Raw genomic sequence first — 14,550 nt, forward strand, 5'->3', positions numbered from 1 at the left:
AAAGTTGCTGCTTTTTCTCTTGAACCAAGTCTCTTCTTCCCATCTCTGTCTTCCTCCTCCTCCATCCTCCTCCTTTTCTGACTCCCACTTAAAGCTGCTTCTCCTCTCTGTTGACAGCTTTGCTCGGCTGAAAAAAAGAAGCAGAATTACTGAGTAAAAGGGAAAAAGAGAGCAAATAACAGCTCTTAGAATGTTTGGATTGTGAAACCAGAACATTAGTACAAGCCATAATGGCTGGCCCAGAGAACTCACTGCCTCTCCAGAACTTCTCTCTCGCAGGCAATGATGTAACGCTAGCCATTTCACATGAAGCATTCGCTTGTTGCAGTCCTCTAAGTCTATTTATACCTTCTTCATCTGCTCAAAATAAAGCAGCTTATGTTAGGTTGAGGACCTTTAAATAGCTTTAGATAGTTTGTTTAAGTTGTGGAATTATAATACAATTTTATGTTGGTGATAGCTTACAATAATTCTGGAAAGCTTTGAATTGCTTTATGTCAAAGTAGAAAAAGATGTGAGCTATTCATCACAAAATGATGAGACAAGTAATGTTTTAACAAGTAATGTCAGACAAACATGGCCATTGTGGTGATGCCCTTTCCTAAGATATCCATAAATGACTGAACTAATGGACTTAAATAGAAGTGACTCACTCAACTGGCAGGTACAACCTGCTGAGCTGTCCAGGATAGATACTTTTACTATTAAAAAGCTGTGTGTATGTGTAAATGTCTGTGCGTGCACATGCACACACGTGTGTGTGTTGGTGGGGGGGGGGGGTGGGGGGGTGTTTGTGGTGCCAACCAGGCCTCAGTGTATACTATGCAGCAGAATAAACAAGTCTGTCTGTGTTCACAGTCTGTAATTAAAGCCGTATAAAAGTGTACACGCATGCAGTAACAGCACACGTCATAGCCCTGAGCGGCCTTGTTTCCCTCAGTCCTCAGCATGGGCTTGACAACAGCTGACCTAAACCACCTATGATTAACTTCTCCGCACAGACGTATATGACACATAAAAACATAGCATGAAAAAAATTGCACAGACGTGGGCCACATGGCTCGCTGCGATGGAGCTGCATGTGCTGCATCAAGCAAATTCTGCCGAATAACGTGCTGCTCCTCAAAACCGCCCTTCGCAGCCTTGCTTCATCAAAGCTGGATTCACTCAGCAGCGCCCTGTGTTAGCCACTTCAGGGAGCTGCGATTGTACTGACTTATTTTCAAAGAGGAATCGGACCTCCCAACCGTTCCACCACCACCTCGGCCATAAAAATAACCAAGACATGAAAAAAGACCGCATCATGCTGAATCCTGCCAGAGTTAGGCTTGAACCAAGACATACTCCTGTGCCTCATAATCTACCATGAAGTGACCTCACAGCTTACATATGACAGCTACCTGTGTGGAAGTTTAATCCTTGTGTGCAATTAAATGAACTCAGAGGCCAAGTCATCACATTTTCCTTTCCTTCATGTGATATTTTATTAAAATCTGCCTGAGCTTTTAAGACAATCGCTTTTAGTTGAAGGAAGGAAGGTAATTCTGTGGCCAGTAAGTCTGCTACACATCATGATCTGTACACACCACAGAACGTGTAATATAAACTCTGCTCACTTTGGACTGTATATACTATATGTGTTACCACAAGTGGAAGAATGCAAATGCTGACATAGTGAAGCCAGTGTGTGTGTGTGTGTTGAACAGTGGAGCGTGCATCTCTGCATGTAGGTACATGAATATGTGTGCGTTTCTGCGTGAATGCACGTGAGATTCTGGGCTCTCATTAGAGTTTCTGACCAGCTTTTGCCCTCTGCTGGTACAATTTAGGCAGCACTAGTTTTCCATCACTCACTTGCCAAGTGAAAGTGTAAAGCATCATCAACAGCTGCAGACCACAGATGACTGATGAGTTTTTACATTTTGAATGAAGAAATTGAGAACTTCTCAGCAAATTTCACATCTTAAGTTGGCATATTTTAAATAAACGTTTTGCGAAGAAGAGCAGGTAATTGGCTGAGATGGATGTTGGGGAGAGCACCAAGCCAAGTGAATGAACATCTGGTTGTTGGTTGTGAGCAGGAGTGTGTTAGTGTGAGCGTGTCTATCCACGCACATATGGACGTCTGAGTGTGTGTCAGTCACCAAACAGATCCCCTCGGAGTCACTGATGGTCCAGGAGTCCCACGCATTTCCCAAGCTCACTCACACCAAGCAGTGAGGTCCACCACTCTCTCTCTCTCTCTCTCATTTTCATTCTGTCATGTCTTCTTCTCCTCTCCTTTTCATTCTCTCACTCCCGTCACCACCACTGCCATTATCATCCCACTTTGTTTTCAGCTGATTTTCAGCCTGACTTCACATCTGAAGGATGATAATTACCAAATGGGGACACCATGTTTTAACTGTGATTTTGAGGTCAACGACTCGCTCACGTTTGCTGGTCTGTTTTGTTTTCAGCTGTGAAACTTGCCAATGTTCCTGCCCCCCCCCCGGCACCCCCTCCTCTGTACCCCAGTGCATACATCAGTCCATAGAGTGCTGTAGGAGTAATCACTGTAATCTCTCACTGTCAGGGCAGCCTCCGTGCACTGTGCCTTGGAACAGCGTGTCCATGCAGGGCTGGATGTTTAAGAGCGGTGATTGCGGAGAATGTGGCATGGTTTTGCAGAATGTCAGCCTATTAAGCTCAGCCATGCCAAAGCTATATTTGTGTTCCAAATGTTCTGCGAAATTGCAAGGTAAAATGTACTGTACATTTTTTTGAAACGTGAAAACACCAGAAAAGGATTGACTTTCATGGAGAAAGACTTAAAAACAGCATATATACTGTGTGCAACTGGTTTACTTGGAGCAGGTGGTCAGTGGTAGATAGGGCAAAGAAACGGGGACCCCAAGTGAGTAAAGTATGGGGATGGAATTCCACTCACCTTGTGTATGTAAAACACTATCCCTGTGCAAGCAGTAAGAGTCTGGGGGGAGGGGGGTCGAACTTTTCTTCCCTTTCTGGACCCGGATCATAGGTGATACAGGTATAGAAGCTGTGACCAAATCAAGGTGACCCTCATAGTTCCCATCACATTTTAATTAAGTCAGACACATGCCTTAATCCACACCCATCACTAACCTATTCATTCTGCAGTAACACCCATCGCTGCCCCTACGTGTCAGGTTGAAGGAGCAGCATTCAGGGAATGTAACTCATGTTGTACGTGCCTCGAGTTTGCCACAGAAATTAAGCACATAGGTGTGAAGAAATGCCAGTCAGCCTCTCCATGGCTCCTTCAGTCCAGCTCCTGGCAGTGTGCTGGCGAGGCCCTAGGCCCAGGAATGCTGTGCCCATCTGTCAACACAGAGCTGCCTTCTCTGGCAGATGTCACAGAGAAGATTTTTGTAACTTGGCCCTGGGTGGATTTCATAACCTGGCCTGGCAGTGTAGCAGAGCCTCAAGGCTGCAGGAAGATCACATGCGAGGATAACACGGAGCTGCATGCCGGTGCGGTGTAAATAACCTACATCTTATTTGGTTTTCTCTAAACAAAGTGGGCTGATTAAGACATTAAAAAGTTTTAGTTTGAAATTTCGTTTAACAAGTCTCTAACATCTACCTGTTCTTTACTCTTCTCTCTGTCCTGCCCTCAACTTTTTCACCTCCTCCTTCCCCTCTCATATCTCTCGTGCTCTCTGCTGCCCCACTCCTGTAGCTCTGATATTTATAATGAATGGTCTTCTCTATGTGGGGCCTGAATTCGTGTGGTGGAGCCATGGGAGCACCACCTGAGTGATGATTCTGTCTGCCCAAGTCTCTCTCTCTCTCTCTCTCTCTTCTCTCACTCTCTCACACACACACAGGCACGCACGCACGCACGCACACATGCCTGACCTGCTGGGAACACAGAGTCTTGCTGTATCAGGCCTCTGTGGCAGGGGCAATTAGAAAGGTCCAGACAGAGCACAAGCTCTCTTCTCATACTGTCCCCATTAGAGAGTGAGAGACTGGCAGTGAGGAAAGACAGGAGGAGGACACACATTAGCAGTTTCTCTTTCCAACAGACACACACAAAAAAACACACCTTGGCCGTATAGTAACCTTGTACAGAGACTCGGTGCCTCAGTTCACAACACAGAGAAAACTCTCACAGTGCAGAGTGTTATAATTAGCCTATTTTTCCCTTCAGCTATGTTTTAACCTGCTCAACAGACATCTTAGTGAGTGTCCAAGACATGTCCAGCTGCCATGTTGGTGTCCCTCGTGTCCACTGTCAAATATTTTGAATAATGGGCTGGAGTTGGATAATCTGTAAGGATCTCTATGCCAAGAGGATGACACAATGATTGATGCTCTAACAACCTCAGAACATGCTACACAATTTTCATTATTGAAAATGGAATCTGTGTGTGTGTGTAATGCCAAGGTTAGTTTTTGCACAGCAAGAGGTCAAGGTGAATGCAAGGACGTGGTGACCTCACTGGCGTAGCATGGACATCACAGCTGACTGGGTGTGTACCTCTGTCTATGTCTCAGTACCTGATGGGCGGCAGAGGGCTCATTCTAGACTAGAGACCTGCGCTGTTTCCACAGCTCCTTTGTTTCTTACATAAATTATCCATTGAGGCCAAGTGTAGTAATCAAGCTGCTCCTGCAAGCCTTATAAGTTCAGCCCATTAAAAATGCTCTTACCTCATTTCTTGGTCAACTCCAATTGCATGGGAAAAAAAGCAGTCAGCATGTTAAATTGGCTCAGGGAAGGCTGGGTGAATTAAGGGCCATAAAGTGACGGCAGCTGATACAGCACAAGCAGGCTCACACGGAGACGCTGTAAACCTCATGGCACACAGTCGGTCCCGGGTCACTGCAGGACTCTGCAGGACTGGTACGATGAGCTCATGATCATGAAAAGTAATATTTAGAGAGGAGGCAAAGCAGGACACAGACTTAAAGAATGAATTGAGCTGATCTAAACATTACATACCTCCTAGTACCAGTCAGATATAATCTGGTGCAATCTACAATCTCAATACAATTTCATGATGTGACAAAATATTTGGTGATGTTTCCTTTATCCAAAAAGACATGGTGACTTTGAGCCCTGACTGTGAGAGTTAGAAAAGTACTATGTGATGCTGCCCCCCTGTGGCTGATTTCAGAATCGAAATCAGTTTATTGACACTTTGCATTAAAAACATTAAAAACAGATGCATATTTGAAAGGACACGAGTGTCATTAAAAAAATAAATAAAAATCAGACCTAATATCAAAGTGCTGGTTCATTCACGTCTGCAATGTGCAGTAGCAATACTATTTGAAGTATTGATGATGCATTTGTTTGCAAATCTATCTATCTATAAAAAAAAAAAAGAGAGAGAGAGAGAGCCAAAGCTATGCACAGACCAAAACAGTTGGACACACACCATAGTGAGTGCTTCTAGATGGGTGGGAAGGATAATCATACCAAACATACCAAACATAGGCATTAGCAGCTGGAGAAAACCAAAAACAACTGCAACGCTGCACAACAGTCTGAACTGCAAGCTGGTCAAATATAATGCCAACTTGTTGATAGGAGCCTTATGTATGTTGTACAAGCTCAATTAATCCAATTTTGTTTCAAAACATTTTAAACTTATTCCTTTTATTTAAAAGGATATGCAAAAATGTACATGCATCAGGATAGTCAGGACACCACGCACTGTACACTGTACCCTGGCTACTAAGGTTATGTTGAAAGACTAACAAAAATAAAGAATGAAGAAACAGAAAGGCAAAGGGAATGAGGACATATAAATATGACACCAGTACAACCATACTATGTTCTGGAGAATCCGAATGTGCTAGAAGAAGCTGAGTCAGCCCGGGGAAAGCAGACTCGTCGTGTCTCTGTGACAGACTTGACTTCACAGTGGTTTGTCTCAGACCAACAGTCTCATTCCAAAAGAGAGTAATCAATCTTTCATCATCCAGGTCTCCATGTTCTGCAGAGTGTGGACTGTAGTCCACACCTGTCCACACAGGATGTGAGAAACATATGAAGAGCAATGTGCAACAGAAGTCCCTGACTGGACTCAAACGTGGGATTGCAGTTCATGGATGAGGCATCTGCTTTATGGGAATAAGCAGATTGTGTGAAATTCGGAGATTGAATTGTGTTGTGCCTCTGCTATTTCAATTTTGACCATCAAATATTTTGTGTATCTTCTCTGATTCCCTGTTACACAAGCAGCCTGTATTTTTCAACGTAGCACAACCTGTCCCTTAAAATCTATTCATCAGCTCATGAGCTTCAATACAACAATATCAAACTACTGAGCTCATACGTCAACTGTTAAGAGCTGTAGACAAAACTAAACCGAGGCAGAGTGAGAGCCATCCTCTTATGTCCCCTGGGGGCCCTAACATCACCTTGAACTCAGCAGAGGGCCGTGTGAAGCCTTGCCAAGCCTATGAACATGACCTGGGGAGAGTGTGTGAGGGGTGTGGAAGTGGGTTTGGAGGAGGGGGGAGGATAGATGAAGGGGATGCTGCTCCGGCCATCACAGACAAGACAAATGAAGCACAGACAGATGGCTACTCGACATTGCTGCCATATTCAGTTAGTTTCCAGTCGGAATAAACCTGATTACTGATCAGCAAATTCTTGTGCTTGCAGTCGTGCTGCACAATAATTGGCCAATGAATGATCTCTGCCCCAGCAGAACCTCCATGATCATCATTTTCACAGGAAAAATCCACATTTTCATGGAAAATCAAGAATGCAAATGGACAAAGCCAAAGTTAGGGTGTGTTCCCGCAGCAGCCACATGGTGGTGGTGTTACTCAGAGGAGAGGGATGGAGAGGATGAGAGGGGCAGGGGGGGGGGGCAAAGCTTGAACTCACCAGCCAGTAAACCACATCAGTTGCTGCCCTGTAATATTATGTGAAACATCCAGCTGGGGTGGAGACACAGCGTGAGAGTGCAGTTGTCAAGACCTGACCTTGGACTGGAAGCAAATTTGACCGTATCACCCTTTAACTGATACATGTGGGGGTAAGGAAGTACACTGCGAAAGGACTTATATGAAGGCCTCTTGAAAAGAAATATGGAAAAACAGGTGGTGATATGAATTTCCACTGTATCAGGCTACAGACCTGCTGGGTCAAACAAGGGCTGTAATATCTGACGTTTTGATGGGAATCTGTTTAGGTTTTGTCTGTAATTTAAAGTATAATAAGATTAAAATTTTATTTCAAATCCATTCCCTTGTGGGAGGCTCACCTGCAGAAAGTAAGAAATACTTTTTTTCATCGTTTTAAACTTTGAGATTAATGATGAAATGAACAGTGATGGTGAAGGATTTTCAACACGTGACTGGTATATTTTTGCATAATTTTTTATTTTGAATGATCTTATTTCGGAGGTTGAACTATTTTAAGGTGCATTTTCTTTTATGGATGCTGCATTTCACCACAATTGTGTAACTTTAAATTTTTGAATTTTTGGACGGCATGTCTACTTTAATCTCTGTGTGACATAAACAGTTTACATTACATTGTTGTTGCTTTTTTGTTTCTTTTACAATTTGACCATTAAAAAAGTTAGCATTTGACAAAAAATTCTAATGTTTAGGAAATGCAAAGTCCATTCTGGGATAAAATGAAATAAACTATTACTTATTGGAGTGCTGTGAGTGCTTAAATGGTTTGGAAACAGTGGTATTTTCAACCATCTAGATTATTGTAACTCCATCTATTTGTAAGAAAACCACTCAACAAAAGAATTTTGAATCCAAACAACACATCATTGCTTTTGAATGTTGCAGAGCTTTTCTTTTTGTGAAGCTTTTTCAGCGTGTTGTAAGTCTTTTGAACAGGCCTTTCAAGCTATTCCAGGTTTCATAAAACACATCAGGGATTGCATTAGATTTTTGAGCCGTGAGACATTTCCGACTTTACATTGGAAACGCTGTGTGGTCAGACAAATACAATACATTCTGTGTTCACTGTTTTTGATTTTGTTGAACAAAATGTTATACTGGATTTTAATCTGTTATTTCACACTTTGCTATCTTGTCTTTGCTTTTCCCATGCATGCGAATATTCAAAGATTGTATTTCTAAATAAAAATGTATGTACAAAACGTATGTAAAATGTATCATACTTAATTTAATATGTTTTTATTTTATCATGGAATTTCTGTTCCATCTATTACATTTTATTGCTATTAACTGCTATTTTGGAAAAGTAAAAACTGTGCATTTACTCATGTGAGACGCTTATTCTTTACTTCTCCACACTAAATGAAACAGTTGAAGTGACTCACTCACTCACTCACTCACTGAATTTATTTTACAGTTGAAAATGTAAGTAATTAATACTTCAATGAGGATCAGTAAGCACGTAACATCTAATAGATATTATTAAATGCAAGAAAACAGTTTAAAAGGGCCAATATTTTAAGGTAATGGCAGTTTTGGGACCCTGAAACGTGAGCACACTAACTAAATAGTGTACAGAAATAATCTCTATAGATTATATGTCAAACTATAATTAATTCAACTTAACTCTACCCAACCCTAACCAAAAATACTTTCTGTAATGTCTGTATTATTCACAACACAGTGGTGAATCCGTTTCCCACTACTACCACGCACTGACATTTTTTAAAGGTATTCCGGCTAACGAGTTTTTGTGGAGAAAGTGTAAAACTTTAGCTTTGTCATTCTTAACAGGATTATATCTTAATGATCCCGTCCAACCCTAATGACTCCAATTACCGAACAGTTAATGGATGTAGATCTCCCAGAGGCCTCCGGGCTGCAGAATACCAGCTCATAGTAAAACGCAGAAGAGCGTTTAGGCAAAACACAGATTTTTTTTTTTTTTATTGCCCTCACCCTGTTTCTCTTCCTCTGTCTCTCTCACACAGACTCCTCACTACTATGACACGCAACCCTCAAAATACCCGCACGATCGTGCAGCGGAAGTTTTTAAGCAACCTTATCTGGCGCTTTATCTGACTTGGAGATGTGCTGCAGAAAGACAGGTCAAAGGGGACGACAGCCTGCTGCAGGACGGAGCATTAGGGATATGAAACACATGCCAGGCCTGTCATGTTCAATTTACAGTTTGACAGGAGGCTGCGGTATCCAGTACAAGCGACGACGTATTCAAATTGGTAGATCATTTATAAGGAAGCCCGCTTGGATTAATGGCTGAAGGTTTTTAGTTTTTCCCAATTTAATACAGAAAACCGGAGAAGCGCGGCACTCAAACAGCGCACGGCCGGTGGGAATCAATCATGATGAAAACATTTTTGTCTTGTGTTTCCGCCCTGTGCGTTTACTTTATTTCGACAATTATTACAGCAAGAGCAGGGCCAGTGTTGATTCTCTGCGCGCCCAAGGAAGATTTTACGGCCATTCATCAGCTGGCGACGCGCACAAATAGTCTTTAAAACTATAAACACCATCGCTGGGTCGGAGACAGGGGGACCCATTTACCCCGTGGCTGTGCTAAACGCTGAAGATAAAACAAACGATAATACTGTCTGTCTCCTGTGACCGTCTCCACAGGCATTAATAGCAGGTTTAGTGCCAACCGTGCGGGGGGAAACACGCGGAGGCTACGCGTCATTACGCACAGTTGTCTCCATTTTACGGCTGCGGGGTGAAATGATTTACACGTTGTTATTATATTCTGTATCGATGTGCTGATTGTGCCCGATCGCCATGCTCTCATTAGACCAGCTGAAGAATACACAGCTGGGGAAGAATCGAACAAAAATGAACAAATACATAATTAAACAAAATGGTCAAATTAAGTAGGTTAGATGCAATAAAGTGGGACTCCTTTGTTGGTCAAGCCTTGGGTGTCACATACGACACTTCTACTGGATAACCTGCAGCGTGGGTGGGAAGGTATGTGTGCATATGTGTGTGTGTGAGTGAAGCAGGTTTGTTGTCGTCTGTTATCACGTCCAGATAAGACAGACAGTGGCTCCAGACAGCCGAGTGTGTCGCTGCTGGTTCCAGATTCTGAGTCCAGGGACCCAGCCTGATGGGTTTTTTTTTTTTTTTTTGACGCTTGTCGGCTCAGTTTCCCATCGGATGAGGAGCAGACCCCCAAACACATACACACGCGTACGATGCGGCCGAACAGACACATTGGCCCTCCTCTTAATTCCTGTCGGTGACCTGAATAATGCAGATTTAGGTTTTCTTCTTGTTATTGTAGCATTTCGATCTTCTCTAAATTTGATGATTTTTTTTCTTGGCAGAGTCTTCAGGTTGTGTACACCCCAGACAAGTCAAATAAGAAACACAATTGAGCAGGCAAACATCTCTATTTATGATTCCTCTTAATGTGGGGATTTTATACATAATCTAAACCAACGCGTTTTCTTTGGGATGGAGGAAAATATCTAGAACAACTTCGTTGAATTTGTAACGCAGAAATTAAGCTGTGTACATGTTGGGTGTTTTTCAGTGATCATGTGTAGGCCTGTAAGTGACATCGGGCCTTACTTGTGCCAGAAATCACCTTACGTCATGAAACAGGAGCACCAGTGGCTCCATACTGAGGGGCCCGCTGCCCCCCTCCCTCCCTGCGTCACCGGGAGGAGAGGGAGGCCAGGAAAAAAGTGTGGAGACAGGGTTGACATTCAGAATGCACACTTCACTCAAGATCACTCCGGTATACCAAACTGATACTTAACCCCAGTAAATATTCCCAGAGAGGAGAGGAGGTTTGTTGACGTCTTTTTTTGGTACTTCCATATGACAGCTTAATAGTTTTTTTTCTTTCCTTTCTAAGTTCTTGGCAATGTTTCCCAGTCCCAGCACGTCCACTCCCTTCTCTGTAAAGGATATATTAAACTTGCAGCAGACTCATGACGTTATGGTGTCTTCCTTGGACATTTCTTCACGCATGGACTGCTGCAGCTCGGGGCCGACCTCCTCCTCCCCACCGTCCTCCTCTTCCTGCATGCTGGCCCGTCTGAAGCAGGAGCCGCTCCGGGACTTGTCGGCCGCCGCCTCGCTCTTCGGGGAGGACGCACACGAGTCCCGGGCGGCCAGAGGCAGCGCGCTCAGCTTGGCCACCACCTTTTATGGGAAACCTTTTTTGGAGATGGACATAGTTAAGGATGCCAAATCTGACACGTTTGACGGGAAACGCAGAAAAGGTGAGTTGATGAGAGGACAACTTTTTCATTAAGTTGCAGGCCGCTGATTAGGCCTGGACACACTCGTGTTATTTGACGGATGCAAGCTGAAAGCAGTGCCCCGAAAAACAGCTCCACCAAAGCAGCGAGTTCCCTCAGGGAAGATTTTTCTGCCTCTGGATTCAGACTTTACGATGCATTTTAAACGGCAGTTGAATTCATATTCAGTATTTTTACTGTAGCCTAGGCCTATTCACGATTTGTGTGTGTGTATATATAAACCAATATCAATACTACAAGAGTAATAGTCATCAAATTATGTCAGTACACTGGTATGATTTGATGACATCTATTCTCGAAGTTATTTAACTAAACGTTACGTGTGTGAAGACATTTTCCCAAAGCTTACACTGAAAGCATCAGGAGTGCTGGCCAAGAGAACCGAGCCGCCAAAGTTGGCAGAATTAACTCTACAGCCCAGCCAAAATACAATTCTTATGTGACAAAAGGCCAGTACCATTAGCCTAACGTTATTCCTGTCATTATCACTGGTGTTTTAAAATCCTAAAATTAGACCCAGCAAAAATAGCTCAAATAAAGAACTCTATAATAAAACATATGGCCTTCTGTTAGGAGGTGGCAACTCATTTTTTTTTTTTTGTGTGTGTGTGTGTGTGTATGTATGTATGTATGTATGGTCTCACCAGAGGAATTCAGTCCTCCTGTGGAGCCTGGGGAGGATATAAAGACAGAGGATCCGGATCGACCGAAGCCCCGGAGGCGCAGGAAGCCCCGGGTCCTGTTCTCCCAGGCGCAGGTGTACGAGCTGGAGCGCCGTTTCAAGCAGCAGAGGTACCTGTCCGCCCCGGAGAGGGACCACCTGGCCGGGGTGCTCAAACTCACCCCGACCCAGGTGAAGATCTGGTTCCAGAACAGGAGGTACAAGTGCAAGCGGCAGAGGCAGGACCAGAGCCTGGAGATGGTGTCTCTGCCGCCGCCCCGGAGGGTGTCCGTGCCGGTGCTGGTGCGGGACGGGAAGCCGTGCCTGGCGGCGGACACCGCGGCTTACAACCCCTCCTACAGTATGGGCCACATCAACCACTTCCCCTACAACAACTACCCAGGCTTCAGCAACTACACCGGCCCCGGCTGCAACACAAACTATGCGTGTAATTATCCCGCAGCTACGATGCAGACTATGCAGGGCTCCTCCAACAACGCCAACTACATGAGCTTTGGTGTTGGAGAGCTGAATAATGTGCAGAACACATTTCCCTCCAATAACGGGGTCTCCTCTCTACACGGCATTAGGACGTGGTGAACAATCACTCGTGTTACACCGACTCCATTCACACGGGTCCTTTTTCTGACTGCATGCTTTTCAAACCGTATTGTGGAGTTTTTATTGAACGTCTCTTATGACTTTAGTTTTTCGGGTTTTTTTTTTCCAGCACCAGCGTCTGTCCGTCGAGCTGCGTTTCCATTTGATTCCCTGACCTTGTCGCACAGACATGTACTTGGGAGAGAAATGAGCACAACACACACACACAAACAAAACAAAACAAAACAAACAAAACAAACAAAACACGGGAGACACAAAGTGCCGTTCTTCAAATATTTTAGTAAAGTTTAAATTTGTTCTACCATTTTTTTTTAATTACCCACCCACCCAATTGTATTTCTGTAAAATTAAGACAGGAATGAAGGATGTGAATAAAATATAAATAGTGTAGGAATGAAGGCCATAGAAAATTATGAAATCATAACAGGCCGTTGTTGTCATCATTTTATATATATATATATATATATATATATATATATATATATATATATAGCTTTGACAATATTTAATTCTTTATACTGAAAACTTAATGGTTCTGCCTGTTATTTCCTTAATCATTAAAAATAAACTCAGAAATAAACCAGTTTAACATACAAAAGCCTTTATGAATAATCTGCAATAGTCACCTTTAATTATGACAATACAAATTCCACAGCTTTAGGCCTCCGAATAGACGAGTTAGTTATAGATCTGCGTAAAGGTCCTAAGATCTGTCCAACCTAGATATGGTTTGTGTCAGGTTAAAACGTTCAAGTGGCTATTAGGGGGTTTCCTTCAATGTGCTCAAACGGGGTTAAAAGGTTGCTGAACGTTTGGACTTTTTACAATCTGCTGTCAGACACACGTACAGCACAAATTTGTCCTGGCTGCGAGTCATGACCTTGACTTGGGTTAAATGTTTAAAATCAGGCTCTAATAAGGAAATGTTATTACTACCATAGCATTTAAAAAATATCTCATTTGCATTAATTGATATGGGTGTAAAATAATTGATACACAGATGCGATCTGTGCCAAGCCATCCTGAAAGTCACAAGCCTTTTCTTTGTACTTGTTAGCATCAGGACATTTAAGATGCCAAAATTATTTATCAGCTTTGTGGGCAGTACAGTTGATTATTAAATGTTACCTTTTTGACGCCTTGGGGAGGGTTAGGGTAGTAGTAGTAGTATATCAATAGTTAAAGAGTAAAGGAACTGTACATTTTACTGTACGAGTGTGGAGTCACTGGAGGGGCTCTTTCAGTGTGTACACCATCAGTTTGGTGCCACGCTCTCTCCCCTGAGACCCCAGCCCACTTGTCCAGATATGAACTAAAACACTTGATTGACACTATCGCAGTGCTAAATGCAAGAATAGCCCAATTTGCTTGACAGAGAGCCTGAGGCCCCAGTTAAGTGTGCAGTTATATGAACAGGCTTGGAATTGACGCTGCCCAACTGCCACCACTTTACCTCAGTGAGAGATGCTTAGGCATCTCTCAGGACTCTCCATGCGCGCACACACACACACACACACACAGACAAACTTATCTTGTAGCACATTTTAAGCAATATACACCAACACACGTGCCACGTGTCAAAAATCAGGCCATAAGAGTGTGTGTTTATTGATAATCAATACTGACAACATTACATGTATTTAACATGATGGCATTGCCAGGCAATTGCAGAAAGGGTAGCAAGGTCATGTATCTCCTCTGGCCACCCTCTCCTCTGAGGTGCTGAAAAGGCAATGTCAGATAACAGTGCCACACAAACCTAAAAATATACCCCCTCAACCTCCACCCACACTGGAATGGCAAAGGGAAACGGGTTGGAATAATCTGCTTTTCCGGGTCTTATCTGAAGAAAGGCAGGGATGCATGCTGCTCTATCTCTGCCAGTGTGATGACTGCTCGCTGCTTTTCTGCTGCACTGCCGACCAGAGACAGGCCAACATGGGCAGAGAGGGACAAGTGTGTTCCAACTCTCACACCGAATAAAAGCTTTTTCTTGTATGCTACCATAGGTTGAAGTGCACACACAGAATTACAACAACTGTGATTACTGAGCTAGCAAATGCACGAACG

At 43.3% G+C, this 14,550-nt stretch overlaps 1 protein-coding gene across 1 annotated transcript; it reads left to right on the top strand.

The window, feature by feature from the left end:
- The first annotated feature begins 10,655 nt into the window (after positions 1 to 10,655).
- On the top strand, positions 10,656 to 12,865 carry nkx2.5 (NK2 homeobox 5). The gene is made up of 2 exons (XM_029512835.1): positions 10,656 to 11,159; positions 11,846 to 12,865. Exons 1-2 carry the CDS (start codon positions 10,799 to 10,801, stop codon positions 12,457 to 12,459), a joined length of 975 nt encoding a protein of 324 aa, XP_029368695.1. The 5' UTR covers positions 10,656 to 10,798; the 3' UTR covers positions 12,460 to 12,865.
- The last annotated feature ends 1,685 nt before the right edge of the window (positions 12,866 to 14,550 follow it).

This window comes from Echeneis naucrates, chromosome 10, assembly GCF_900963305.1.
Source record: "Echeneis naucrates chromosome 10, fEcheNa1.1, whole genome shotgun sequence".
Taxonomy (NCBI): domain Eukaryota; kingdom Metazoa; phylum Chordata; class Actinopteri; order Carangiformes; family Echeneidae; genus Echeneis; species Echeneis naucrates.